The sequence below is a fragment of the Anoplopoma fimbria genome, chromosome 3, assembly GCF_027596085.1.
Source record: "Anoplopoma fimbria isolate UVic2021 breed Golden Eagle Sablefish chromosome 3, Afim_UVic_2022, whole genome shotgun sequence".
Lineage (NCBI taxonomy): Eukaryota > Metazoa > Chordata > Actinopteri > Perciformes > Anoplopomatidae > Anoplopoma > Anoplopoma fimbria.
Window position 1 is genome coordinate 18,847,973 of NC_072451.1, and position 12,286 is coordinate 18,860,258.

Genomic DNA, 12,286 nt, shown 5'->3' on the forward strand with positions numbered 1-12,286 from the left:
GTGCTAGCGACACAGTGTCTCCTTACTGAGTTTCTGTTGCTGCGCTTTGTTGCCGTCACAGACTGCTGGTGCCAGGCTGTGTTCAGTTTTTGTTTGTGGGGTATCGAGTTTCTCTGTTGTTCTAAGAGGGGTATCAGAGAAGAAGATGTGTCTTAACAACATTCCTTCATACAGCTCTCAGTGTTAAAGAACCGGTAGGCCATCAACAGGGCATGACTCTTCAACCAGTGAAGTTCACCTCTCACATTCAGACACAAATAAAGAATCAGAGGCAGCACAGGATCCCAGCCTGCAGCTAAGCATTTCACTGACTCTTGTTGAATGAGTCATAAAATGTTTAGTTTACACAGTTATAGATTAATGCTATTACATAAGAACCTAATCTTAAATGTCCATTTTAGTTGAAAGAACAACATACTGTGCAGTATAATGATAGTAATACTTATTACAAATTATTAGCAGCACTATTTATGTAAAAATTGGCTTTTGTGAAACCTGTGCACCTTTCTGCAGGTCATTGCACCTCATATCAGTTTGCAAAGGACTGTAAGTAGATCATAAACACAAAAATCCACCACACATCTGTCGGCTCCTTCGATTTAAAATTCTTGGATTTTGGGTCCCTCAAGTTAGACCAACATAAACTTGACCATCATATCCCCTCTCAGAAGTGACTTTCAACTTGTCTGGATTCTGCTGAGACAGCTGAATCTCTTCTCATAACCAGCTGAAAAGACTGCCCCTTTTTTTAAGTCAAAAAGTGGTTGATACTGAATAAGGTCTTAACCATATCTCTTGGCCTTGAGCTTCAGTTCTGCATTTTCCCAAACAAATTCTCAACTAAAAATCAGCTAGATTGTGTCTCCAAACAACAAAATGTCAGGCAAGGAAGTGGACATATAAATAATACTAAACTTTATTTATGAAAAATATACACCACCTGTATCCAAGAGAAGGTGTTTACAGTTAACTAGCGAGACTCATCTGGGAAAACAACAACCTAAATGTTGCCGGTTAACCGATATTGCTCCCTCTTTGTGGCATGCTGCACGGTCGCATACCTCAATAGCTGTTCAACAAGTCAATGTCCTCTGCAGAAAGAGCTGTGGAGGACAAACGTTTAGTTGGAGGACTTTGATGTGAGCTGTCACGCTTTCCTGTCTGACGCTGCCTTTTTTTCATATTGTGCCAGGAAGGCTTCCCTTGATCAATTCTTGTGGAGGGGTTCTGTTTCTCTGGTATGTGGTCGTTTGCTGCGGGTCTGAAGAAATGCAGTCTCTCTGTCTGGGCCTCCTCCTCGCTCTCACATACCAAAGGGGCTGCATTCAGTACGTCTCTGACAAACTTCTGCCTGCCAACTAGAGAAGAAAAACACTTTTAAGAATATCTTCGGTTATGTGTCATAATCTTAACTTTTATAAATAGCATATTACAATGTAAATGCAATGAAAAAGTATCTTACAAAAGCGTAGCGCTGATGTTCTGGATTCATCAATTTTCTTCTGCTTTGGCATTTGTGAGTTATTTGTTTCCCACTGGTTTACAACCTGGAAATGAAACAATGCATTTATTTATCAAACAGCACTACATCTGCAACATTTAGCCTAAATGAAATTGCATTGGTTACATTACTGAAACATATGTCTGCTATTATCAACATCTGAGAACATTTACCTGCTCGGCCCAACCTTCTGTTTTACATCGTGAGTGATCAAAGGTGTTCAGTGGTTTCTCAGAATAAATGAGCCCCAACAGGTCCCATATGGTTGTCTTCAATCCAGTGCCAAGCTGGAGATATGAAATGCATTTAGATGTCAGCATCACAATAATAAGCTGCAGCCAAGAGTTACACACAAACGTCCACCCCGTACCTTCAAACTGGTCCCAGATGCATCAAGATTTTCAAGTTTGGGCAGGCATGTGAGGTATCGTAGAGCCCCTACTGAGATAGGGTTATCTGTACAAGAAACAGAATAATTGATCAACATCTTAATGATTAAATTATTTAATCTGGAGGTGGTGGTACTTGGGCTGCCAATAAAATATGACAGCAGATAATATTTTGGTTACTAACAGGAAACATCAAGTAACTGAAGACGGTCCAGTCCCTTCCTCAGCATCCGGATAGGTGAGGTCAATCTTTGTAGGCCGACATCTGACAGACTGTTACCGCCAATGAAAAGCTGAACTAGGTTGCTGAAGAAAAGAGGCAGATGTGTTAGTGGAATTGGCTCTTAAATGTCAGTGGGACAAAACAAATCAGTTATTACCTTGCCAACGAGCTGGACGAAAGATGCTGGAATATCTCATGATCATCACCAAGTCTGCAGCCGAACAGATCTAAAGACTTCAAACTGTGGAATGTTTTTATTTCATCCATCCTCTCATGCAAGAGTGGAAATCTGCAACAAAAAAAAATGAAAGAGACAGGAGATGCTATTGCTGCCTCTGGCAAGTAAACTAACATATGTTGGCAACTACAACGTACCTATTTCTCAGACAAAGTGATCCGAGCACCATCCCCCCGTATGCATCACTGAATAACTGCAGGGCTTTAGTAGAGACGTCTGCGTTTAAAAACACACGATTCTCCTCTGCTGCTGCAAAAAGCCTGTCTCCTATCTGCTCAGGGAAGCCCACCAGAGAGTCCACGTGGTGGATGTTGTTGGCGACGAATGTCAGAGTGATGTCAAAGAGAGACTTCGTGGTGTATCTGAGACTCCCCTCTGCGTTGTAGGTGAATATGAAATGCTCTTTCCGGAGTGCAAACGGATCTGTCCTCCTGCATGAGGACACCGGCTTCGGCTGTGCCAGGACTATGTCGCTGATACGACGCAGGCTGCCTCTTTCTCGGACATAAATGGCGCTATTTTCCATATTAAGGTTGCACTTTTTCTTTCCCTGTGAGAGAGACACAGCTCTTACGTCATGCACGTTTAGACGGAGACACAGCTGAAGCGTTAAAACAAACTCCAGGTGACGTTAGCTCGCTAGTTACCTACTCCATGGTTGTTGACTGAGATGAAGCCAAAACAAAAAGGACTCTTAATTATTTTTATTTTATTGGCTGCTATCGTGTCTCATATTAATTCGCCTATAACGCAAACGTTTTAACCACTTGTGCGTTTTTAAAAGTTTTCCTTGTTGTAGCCAGAGCCGTCTCCATGAGAGTCATAACATCTCCGTTTACTTCTTCTTCTTCTTCTTCTTCTTCTGCTGCTGCTGCTGCTTTCTTCTTCTTTGGGTTTATTGGCGGTAGGCAAACAACGAACTGGCGCATTACCGCCACCAATTGGTAAGGAGTGTGGATCAGGATGTCTATGACTTAAACTATTTAATAAAAAAAAATAAAAAATAAAAAAAATAATGTGTATATATATATACAGTACCAGTCAAAAGTTTGGACACACCTTCTCGTTCAATGGTTTTTCTTTATTCTTATTTTTTTCTACATTGTAGATTAATATTGAAGACATCCAAACTATGAAGGAACACATATGGAATTATGTGGTAAACAAACAAATGCTCAACAAACCAGAATATGTTTTAGATTTTAGATTTTCCAAAGTAGTTGAATAAGAAGGTGTGTCCAAACTTTTGACTGGTACTGTATATATATATATATATACACCATATTTTCTCCATAACATTTGTTAGTCTAAGATACTGAAATAGTGTTTCATAACACTTACTTCTTGAGTTCTTTTTTGCAGAATATCGATTGTTAAGAATTGCACTTTTATCTTGCTGAGGTTTCCAATTAGATGCCTTCTTTCCTGCTCATGTTTCTGACAGCTTTGTGGTGCATCACCGCCACCTAATAATCTGGAGTGTGGGCTAAGGATCTACACTCTCTAATTTGACAACAAAACAAAGAAAACCAAATCATAACTAATCGAGATGTCAGGTTAAATTCATGTGAGTTCGAGCGCATGTATGGGGTAAGTGAGAATGAGAGGGTGGATGAGTTAGGAAAGATGGCTTTAAGGAAAGGGAATATAGATATGTAAATAACTATAAGCAAAGCAGAGGTCAATTGTCAAATTTTTTTTGGGGGGAAAAAATCAATCAAATGTGGCAATAAATTGGAATAAACTGAGGGAACTATGGGTGCAGGAATGCACATTAAAATGATAACTGAGCATGGGTGAGAGAGCACAGTATAGGGTACTAGCTTTCTTAAGGGACACTGGGATTTTTTTTATAGGATATGATGATAAGATAAGATAAAATAAGATAAGATAAAATAAAATTAGATAATCCTTTATTAGTCCGGATGACAGCAGCATAGATATAGTGCAAACAAGGTACATAGTAGAAAAAAACAAACAAGTATATTAATTAAACAAGTAAGTAAGTAAGTAAGAAAAATAAAAAAATCCACAATAACTAAAAAAGAATCTTATAAATACAGACAGAATAATTATAGTTATAGTATTGCACAGTGTATTTGTATTGCACAGATGTATTAGTTAGTGTTTTGTTTTGTGGTCTACTGGGATGGCAGACAGAGCTGGATAGTGTGCAAGTTGGTGATCAGGGGCTAGACATTTATAGTAGGTCTATCGTAAAACATAGAGGATGAAATATATATTAACGTGGTATGTGTTGTTGTTGTTGTTGTTGTTGTTGTTGTTGTTGTTGTTGTTGTATTTGAGGGATACACTGTAAGTCTATTGTCTGATCCACACTCCGGTGCAGAATGTGGCGGTAATGCACCAATAAGATGGATGCCAACCACCGTAACACCCGAAGAAGAACAAGAACGCTTGTCAGTATCCCATGGCAACCATACGCTACTTACTTCCGGGTAGGATCCGGGAGCCGCCATTGCTGTAAAAAAATTGCGTGAACGGAGATGACGTGACTCTCATTAAACGGCTCTGGCTTGTATATCCTGTTCCAACCTATGAGTCCAACCAATGCCAACCTGACGGAAGGGAGATGTTCTTTACAGGTTTTGGTGTATGATTTGGTAAACATGCTTTGTTTTAAAAAGAATAACCCAAACTGTGCAGTGTTTTTTAAATGCACCTCTATAGTCCTATAGTGACGTTAAGGCAGCTAGCTAGCGTTAGGTAATGTAGCATCAGATAGCTAAGCTAATGCTGGTTTGTTGATGAGCTGTCATGTAAGGGAATGGCTAACTTGAGCTAACTTTTTCCTGTGTTGCTTATAGTTTCCTACGTGTCCATTCATAAAGTACATACGTGGAGGGATAACTAGGCCTAGCAGCTTAACATGTTGTTTTCTTTGCTCCATAGCTTTCCCAAACTAAGTTGTCATTAACTTTCCCAAACGTTCCTGTGAGGCGAACCACGCAGAGTGAATCTGTGTAAATGGCGTCCACCAATGACCCATTCCAATTTCAAGGTAAATGTCCTCCACATCTTTTTGTTTGGTAAGGGAATTAAGCTGCTCCATTGATGTTTTTGCTTCAATTTGCTGTGCTATTTCCCAGTCTATATGGCATCAGTAAATCTCTCATTACTCTCACTGTGCTGCACTTATTGGTAGAAAAAAAAAAAAGCATAGTTCACCCCATATATCCAAATCCATATTTTGTATTAAGCTTTTCCATTTATCCATCCTATGAAATTAGAATTTGAAGAAGCTGGCAATCTTTTGGAAGCCAACAGAGATGCAATCACAATAAGTATTGAAGATGAGGATATCAAACCTGAGAAGCAGAGAAAGGCAGCTGGTTTCTCTCCTGATGACGAGGACCCACTGGCCGGTGATGACAAAACAGAGGTCTGCATAAGATTAGAACCAGCACTTTTTCACGCATTTGCTATTAAAAGTTGTTGCATTTAGTAATTGTTTGATTCATTTTGCTTTTCTCCATGTTTTTTCAATTGAAGCTTCTCTCTGGGGAAAAGACAAGTGTCCCCTTCTGGACATTTGAGTACTACCAAAAGTTTTTTGACGTTGAGACCCATCACGTAATATATTTGCTTATTTTAATGACTTTTAACTACTGTCACATTTTGTCAGGGCATCAGAACAAATGTAAATTTGATAACCTTAACACGGGTATCGGTTATTAACATTTCTTTCAGGTGAAGGAAAGAATCATTGGATCAATGCTGCCATGGCCTGGAAAGAATTTCATTCATGTCCACCTTCGTAGGAATCCTGATCTATATGGTACGCACACAGACAGTTTAACATTCATGTCCAAATAAGAGGTTGTCAGACATATTTTTTGGTTTGAAAATAAGAAAATCGGGTCCCTGTTTTAAAGCTTAAATTTTGAAATATCAGTAACAAATGCTGTTTAAAGAAACCAAATGGGCACATATACTGAAGTTCAAATGTCTTGATATGTTTGCTTTCAGGACCATTCTGGATTTGCACAACCCTTGTGTTTGCTATTGCCATCAGTGGAAACATATCCAACTTTCTGGTGCACTTGGGCAAACCAAACTACAAGTATACCCCAGAGTTTCAAAAAGGTAAGTATTGTTATTCTCTGGTATTTATGGCTTACTTGTGCAGCTTCAATGTAAGAAGAGACTGTACATTTTGCTTAAATACTCTTATTTTCTAATTTGCTGTGTTTTCTAGTGACAATAGCTGCAACAGCGATCTTCAGCTATGCTTGGTTTGTGCCCCTTGCCCTGTGGGGTTTGCTGCTATGGAGAAACAACAAGATCATGAACCTGGTGTCGTACTCCTTCATGGAGATCGTCTGTGTGTATGGATATTCCCTTTCCATTTACATACCAGCAGTGGTAAGAAATACAATTTTCATTTCAGAATATCTGTTTCAGTCTGTAGCACTCGGCCCCAAGCCCATAGGATCCAATTGAAGATGTAAAATAAAAAAAAGATGGGGAACAGAATCATCGTTTTAGTTTTAAAAATACCTAAACTGTCTAAACCAGTTTGGCACTGTAGTTTTTAGCAAACAATACTCAAACAAGAGCAAACTGTGCATATTTTCAGTTTTTGATTAATACACCTTGATGCACTAATGAATACTTAATGACAGCAGGGCAGTGTGTGTGTGGGATTGGGTACACAGACAATAGTAGTCAATAGGATCAATTACTTGTTGGATCTCGTCTTTTAATTGGATTTGTTGATAAAATATATATATTGAATATCACCAGATTTATCTACAACATGTTTATAACATTCACCTCTGTAAACTGTTATATTTGTATATTTAATATATTTCACACACAGCATGTGATTCAGTTGAGAAAGTATCATTCACATTGATATTAGAAATAAAATGAGAAACATATTATATAACACACTGTTGTTTCCTTCATAAGGTCCTATGGATTCTCCCATATGAATGGCTGAGGTGGTGCACCGTCGTTGTGGCTCTCTGCCTCTCTGGCTCAGTTCTGGTGTTGACTTTCTGGCCTGCAGTCAGGGATGACCACCCTAAAGTTATCATAGCAATCATGTCGGCCATTGTTGTGCTCAACGTCCTGCTTGCGGTCGGCTGTAAGGTAATTGTGCTCTAATTAGAATGTTGCTTTTACATAACCTTACTCTTAGGATTAGTTACAGATTTGGGAGATGTGGAAAATAAATCTGTTCAAAGAAATAAGATACAAGATTCATTGTCCTGCTTTGCCCAACTACATCTTTATTAATCAAGTTGATTCAAGCTGCCTGTCCATCTTGGTGTAGATAACATCAATGATTGACCCACTCTCATTTGTCCTCCGTAATCTCAGTAACCTGGCCAAGCTTTGACCCAACTTGTCTATGTCAATCCTTGACACCACACAGACATTTTTTTTCATGTCTCCCCATGTGTCTTTCTGGGAAATGATTATACCTGATAGTGTCACGTTAACTCCCTCGGGGGAGACTCTCTTTATTGGAAACTGTGACTGCATTGGCTAACTGGTGTGACAATGGTCTCTTAGTGCAATACTGTCAGGTATCATGTGTCTGGTCACAATCATGTAATTAGTCTCCAAAGTAAGCCTGGTGGTCTGAAGGTTGACCAAGATGAATAGATCGCAAGAATGCTGTATTCTCTTTTGTTACACTGAACATTTCTTGAACTCTTACTAACAGACACACTGACTATAGTTCTTGATGGATCAGTTGTTTCTCGTTATACTGTAATTGTTTTTTTGCCACGTTGTTTTACTTTCCTTTCTTTGTTTGTTTTTTAGGCCTATTTCTTCAGCAAACCAGAAGAAGCAATACCAGCTGACAATTCAGCTGCAACAGAGTTGACCAAAGCACCCTCTGCAACATGAAAGGCTTTCTTTATCTAAAGGTAATAAATAGTGACCCAGGCACTTTTTATGCCATTATCTCATTGTACAAATACACTAATAACCTGATACACAAGATACATATTCCTCCCCCCTGTACTTTCCCATGGCCTGTTTAAATTTACAATCACTTGTAGCATGAATGATAACCTCCTATGTCAGTAGGAGCTCATCATTGTTGGCCTGTTCTATGGGCTTTGGCTCGAGCGTGTGTTTTTTTTTTTTTTTTTTTTTTTAAACCTGCTAGAACAAAACACCTGACACCGGACTTCCTTTACACAATTTCTCCTTCCCAAAGCAAGTGTTATTCTTTTTAATTGCAGGTTCTCCGGTTGCCTTATTAGAGAGAATTGGGTTGCTGTGGTGATGAAGTCATGGGTCGTCTTGATTTCACCTGAACTCGGACATTCTGGCTCATGACCTGAAAACCCAGTCTGCATGCTTGGTACAACTGCATGACCTCTGGAAATAAACAAGGGTACCAAGTATGTTATTTCTAATGGGATGGGTTCTATAATTCCTTAAAGATAAATGGGGTCTTGTGTTACCAAGCACATAAGTTCTCTTGTAGTATGGTATCTCCGCTTATATTTCTTATGTAGAAATATTAAGATTAACCAGTCGGCGCAGTTATGTTGGTAGAATTAAAGGCATTTTGTATATGCATTTTTTTTTTTTATATTCAGTTAATGGGAACTTGTCAGTATACTTTGTGTAAAAAATATTCCGTATGAACAGCACAAAACTTAGAGGTGTTGTTAAGATTTTTAAGGGTTGGACTTATTATGTACAAAAAGATTCATTGTATTTTCCTCTAACTGATTTAACCGCAAGTGCCCATAACTAATGCCAAAGACCCATTCTAAATGTCCAAGGTATTTACAACTTTTGCATTTTTTTTATTAATTTGTTTTTACATAGTTACAAACTGAAGTTGATAAAATGTATGAAATTCATATATCTCTTCTCAATAAGTGTTTCATTGGAAGAATATAAGAAATGATCTTTTTGTGGGACCCATCTTTTATTAATGAAACCATCAATGATAAAGGTGACTATGATTTACAGTCAACTCGGAGTCTATGTTTAAGCACAAATGAAAATTTATGAACAGATAAGTTGCATACTGTCTTTTAACATTAAATAAATAATTCCACATTCATAGAAATATGCTTATTATCTTTTAATGTGTTACAGTGTTACTTAGCAGCCTTATGTCAAAAACACACCAGGAAGTGGCTAAGTGCGGTTTGGGACAATAATTACATTTTTCTGCAGCCGTGAGGTGTGTTTATATGTTTCAGACAGGAAGACATTCTTAATAAAATAGGTTAATATGTCACAGGAGTCAACGGACTATGTTTATTGATAGGCTGCTGTTTATTTTCTGGTTGCTCTTCGCCTCTAAAAGTTAAACTATCTTCATCTTTTAGTTTGGCCACACTTTGCCGCAAAATCTAAACGGCTTCATCTTGTCTATCTAGGAGTGGCCACCACAGCTTTCCAAAGACATTCCATGGCAGCTCCGCTTTGGCCACACGCCGCTACTCTGGTGTGATTTCGTGCTAGCAGTTTCCCTCTGTTTCCAGTCTTTTTGCTAAGCTCAGTTAACTGGCTGTTAGCTGTAGATTTATATTAAAATTACAGATATGAGAGTGAAATCAACTCTCATCTTACTCCTAGTGAAAAAGTAGACAAGCCCATTTCCCAAAATGTCTAACTTCCTTTCAACAAAATTAAAATAATTTTGTCTACTTTTTTTTTCTCAAATTAAAAAAATTTAAGCTAAACACCAACTGCAATTCAAATCAATTTTAAAACAAACTAACACACTAAATTGGTGTGTGTTCAGTTTCTAAAATGTTCTTGCTTCAGAGTCAAGTAACTCTGTATAGTTGCATCATATAAATGCTTAAGCTGTCAGTAAATCATTTTGTTCACCTTTTATCTTTCAGTTAACTCAAAGTTTTTAGGTAGGACAACCTTAAATCACCCCAGCTCCAACACGTATAGGCAACTTTTTTTTTTTTTTTTTTTTTTTTTTTTTTTTTTTTTTTTTTTACCAGCTCCTGAGAGCATTAAAGGCTGCCAGTACATTTCAACAGTGGGACATTTTAAATATTTAAGGGAGGGATTGTAGCTAATTTGGAGGATTTCAACATTACAAAGAGAGTCACTCACTTTGAGAGTCAACATTTGGCTGCTGCTCCAGTTTTTCCGACTCATCCATCAAACTGTCGTGTGGTTGAGCAAACTGATCGAAATCTACTGTGTCACTGTTTGGATGCACAGATCACCTGCAGTGGAAAATGTTACTTATGTATGTAAAGCCTGTTTCTACACACACACAGGGCACCTCTGGTAAGTCTGTGTTTCACATTTGCATTGATTCACAGAGCGAGTATTTAACAAAATAGAAAAAATTGTGTCACTTGAAACGGTGTCACAGGGATGGTGGCGCCCTAATTAATGGTCATTCTAGCCCCAGCTTTGAATTACACAGGAGCTGCCTGTCAAACGGATAACCCTGTTAGAGGAATGTCACCTGCCTCAGTCTTAGGCATGCATGTAGCTGCTTGTGCATGCGAGGTGGATTTACCAACATAATGTTCAAGGACTATTTAAATAGGTTGTGAGTAACATTTATTAAAAGAAAACCTTATCAAAGGATGGCTACTTCAAATGGGAAAGGTGAGAAAGTGTCCAAATTTGAGACATTGAAGCTTTTGGAGAAATGCAGAAAAGAAAGAGATGATGCCATGCAGAGAGAAAGTCTTCTCAGAGAGAAACTCAGACAGAATGAGTCGAGGATGCGCTCAACTGAGGCCGTGAGACAGAAACTGAAGACCTTGACTACGGACAACAAGGAGCTGAGGAAACAAGTGAAGGCTCTTCGTTCTGAGATTGGACTTGAGTGCAGCCCTAAATTCAATGGAAAGACCACAAAGGACATTATCAACGACATGCATGAAAAGGACCGTGAGTGCAGTTCCCTGGTGGAGAAGACCGGGAAACTGAGTCTGACCATTGATGATCTGACTTCAGAGTTGGCAAATACAGTCACCTCTAAAACACTTTTAGAGGATCAAGTGCAATCATTGCAGCAAAATCTCAAGGATATGACAAATAATCAACGCCGCTTGCTAAAGTTGTGGGAAGACAAGAAGGTTCAAAGGGAGCAGCTTGCTCTGCCTGCAATTGCCCAGAAACCTGTGCAGAAGCCATTCGTCCACAAAGCAGTTCAAACTGAGATGTCCGTTGGTTCATCGCAAAAGCTTCCAGTCAATGCTTTCGAGACCAAGCCATTCTCTCGGGACCATGACAAAAATCTTTTGGATAAACACAGTTTTCCAGCCTTTGGAAATGGCTATCATCATGACAAGAAGGCTTTCATGCATGATGAAACCAAAGGAATAAAGAATTGACTTATTGACTGATATTCACTAACACTCTGCAATTGAGAAAGTAAAGCTGAGATATAGCTAATGAATCTGTAAATGACAACCAAATGAGTAATTTGATATATGATTGATTTAATGTTATTCCTGGCTTTTTTTGGTGCCTTGTGTAATTTGATTCTGTGACAATGTTGTTATTTAAGTATTTGTGAAACTAAACCTAACTTTATAAATGCATATTTAACTGAATCAGCTTTTAAAAACTATATGAGCTTATTTTGTTTAATCAATGCCTGATATTTATTCAGTACCAGTCAAAAGTTTGGACACACCTTCTCATTCAATGGTTTTTCTTTCTTTCTTTCTTTTATTTTTTATCTACATTGTAGATTAATATTGAAGACATCCAAACTATGAAGGAACACATATGGAATTATGTGGTAAACAAACAAATGCGCAACAAACCAGAATATGTTTTATATTTTAGATTCTTCAAAGTAGTTGAATGAGAAGGTGTGTCCAAACTTTTGACTGGTACTGTATATATAGTTTTTTAATCTTAAATAAGTCAATTAAACTAAATTCGGGTGGATGTGATACTTTCATCAGGCAGGAACACGGACACCTTTCTTT

The 12,286-nt window shown here is 38.2% G+C and overlaps 3 protein-coding genes across 3 annotated transcripts; 2 read left to right on the top strand and 1 right to left on the bottom strand.

Annotated features, from left to right (window-relative positions):
* Positions 1-907: 907 nt before the first annotated feature.
* On the bottom strand, positions 908-3,281 carry lrrc42 (leucine rich repeat containing 42). Its single transcript, XM_054596464.1, has 7 exons — positions 2,489-3,281; positions 2,271-2,402; positions 2,075-2,196; positions 1,872-1,957; positions 1,675-1,788; positions 1,463-1,547; positions 908-1,358 (listed from the first exon to the last, which is right to left on the bottom strand). The coding sequence occupies exons 1-7, from the start codon at positions 2,875-2,877 to the stop codon at positions 1,063-1,065; spliced, it is 1,224 nt and encodes a 407-aa protein (XP_054452439.1). The 5' UTR covers positions 2,878-3,281; the 3' UTR covers positions 908-1,062.
* A 1,542-nt stretch (positions 3,282-4,823) lies between these two features.
* yipf1 (Yip1 domain family, member 1) lies at positions 4,824-9,423 on the top strand. Its single transcript, XM_054596213.1, has 10 exons — positions 4,824-4,975; positions 5,265-5,373; positions 5,603-5,754; positions 5,865-5,945; positions 6,063-6,150; positions 6,342-6,458; positions 6,571-6,737; positions 7,287-7,469; positions 8,151-8,257; positions 8,579-9,423. Exons 2-9 carry the CDS (start codon positions 5,340-5,342, stop codon positions 8,235-8,237), a joined length of 909 nt encoding a protein of 302 aa, XP_054452188.1. The 5' UTR covers positions 4,824-4,975; positions 5,265-5,339; the 3' UTR covers positions 8,238-8,257; positions 8,579-9,423.
* A 1,501-nt stretch (positions 9,424-10,924) lies between these two features.
* On the top strand, positions 10,925-11,680 carry zgc:113691 (uncharacterized protein LOC503529 homolog). Its single transcript, XM_054596733.1, has one exon. The coding sequence runs from the start codon at positions 10,925-10,927 to the stop codon at positions 11,678-11,680; it is 756 nt and encodes a 251-aa protein (XP_054452708.1).
* The last annotated feature ends 606 nt before the right edge of the window (positions 11,681-12,286 follow it).

What these genes read in the sequence shown, in the direction of transcription:
- lrrc42 (XM_054596464.1), bottom strand. Translation starts at nt 2,877, where the DNA reads ATGGAAAATAGCGCCATTTATGTCCGAGAAAGAGGCAGCCTGCGTCGT. An exon ending in TCACTTTGTCTGAGAAATAG is followed by an intron (nt 2,403 to 2,488) that starts GTACGTTGTAGT and finishes TTTTTGTTGCAG; the next exon opens with ATTTCCACTCTTGCATGAGA. An exon ending in TCAGTTACTTGATGTTTCCT is followed by an intron (nt 1,958 to 2,074) that starts GTTAGTAACCAA and finishes TTTCTTGTACAG; the next exon opens with ATAACCCTATCTCAGTAGGG.
- yipf1 (XM_054596213.1), top strand. Translation starts at nt 5,340, where the DNA reads ATGGCGTCCACCAATGACCCATTCCAATTTCAAG. An exon ending in TGACCCATTCCAATTTCAAG is followed by an intron (nt 5,374 to 5,602) that starts GTAAATGTCCTC and finishes CTATGAAATTAG; the next exon opens with AATTTGAAGAAGCTGGCAAT. An exon ending in CCATTTACATACCAGCAGTG is followed by an intron (nt 6,738 to 7,286) that starts GTAAGAAATACA and finishes TTCCTTCATAAG; the next exon opens with GTCCTATGGATTCTCCCATA.
- zgc:113691 (XM_054596733.1), top strand. Translation starts at nt 10,925, where the DNA reads ATGGCTACTTCAAATGGGAAAGGTGAGAAAGTGTCCAAATTTGAGACA.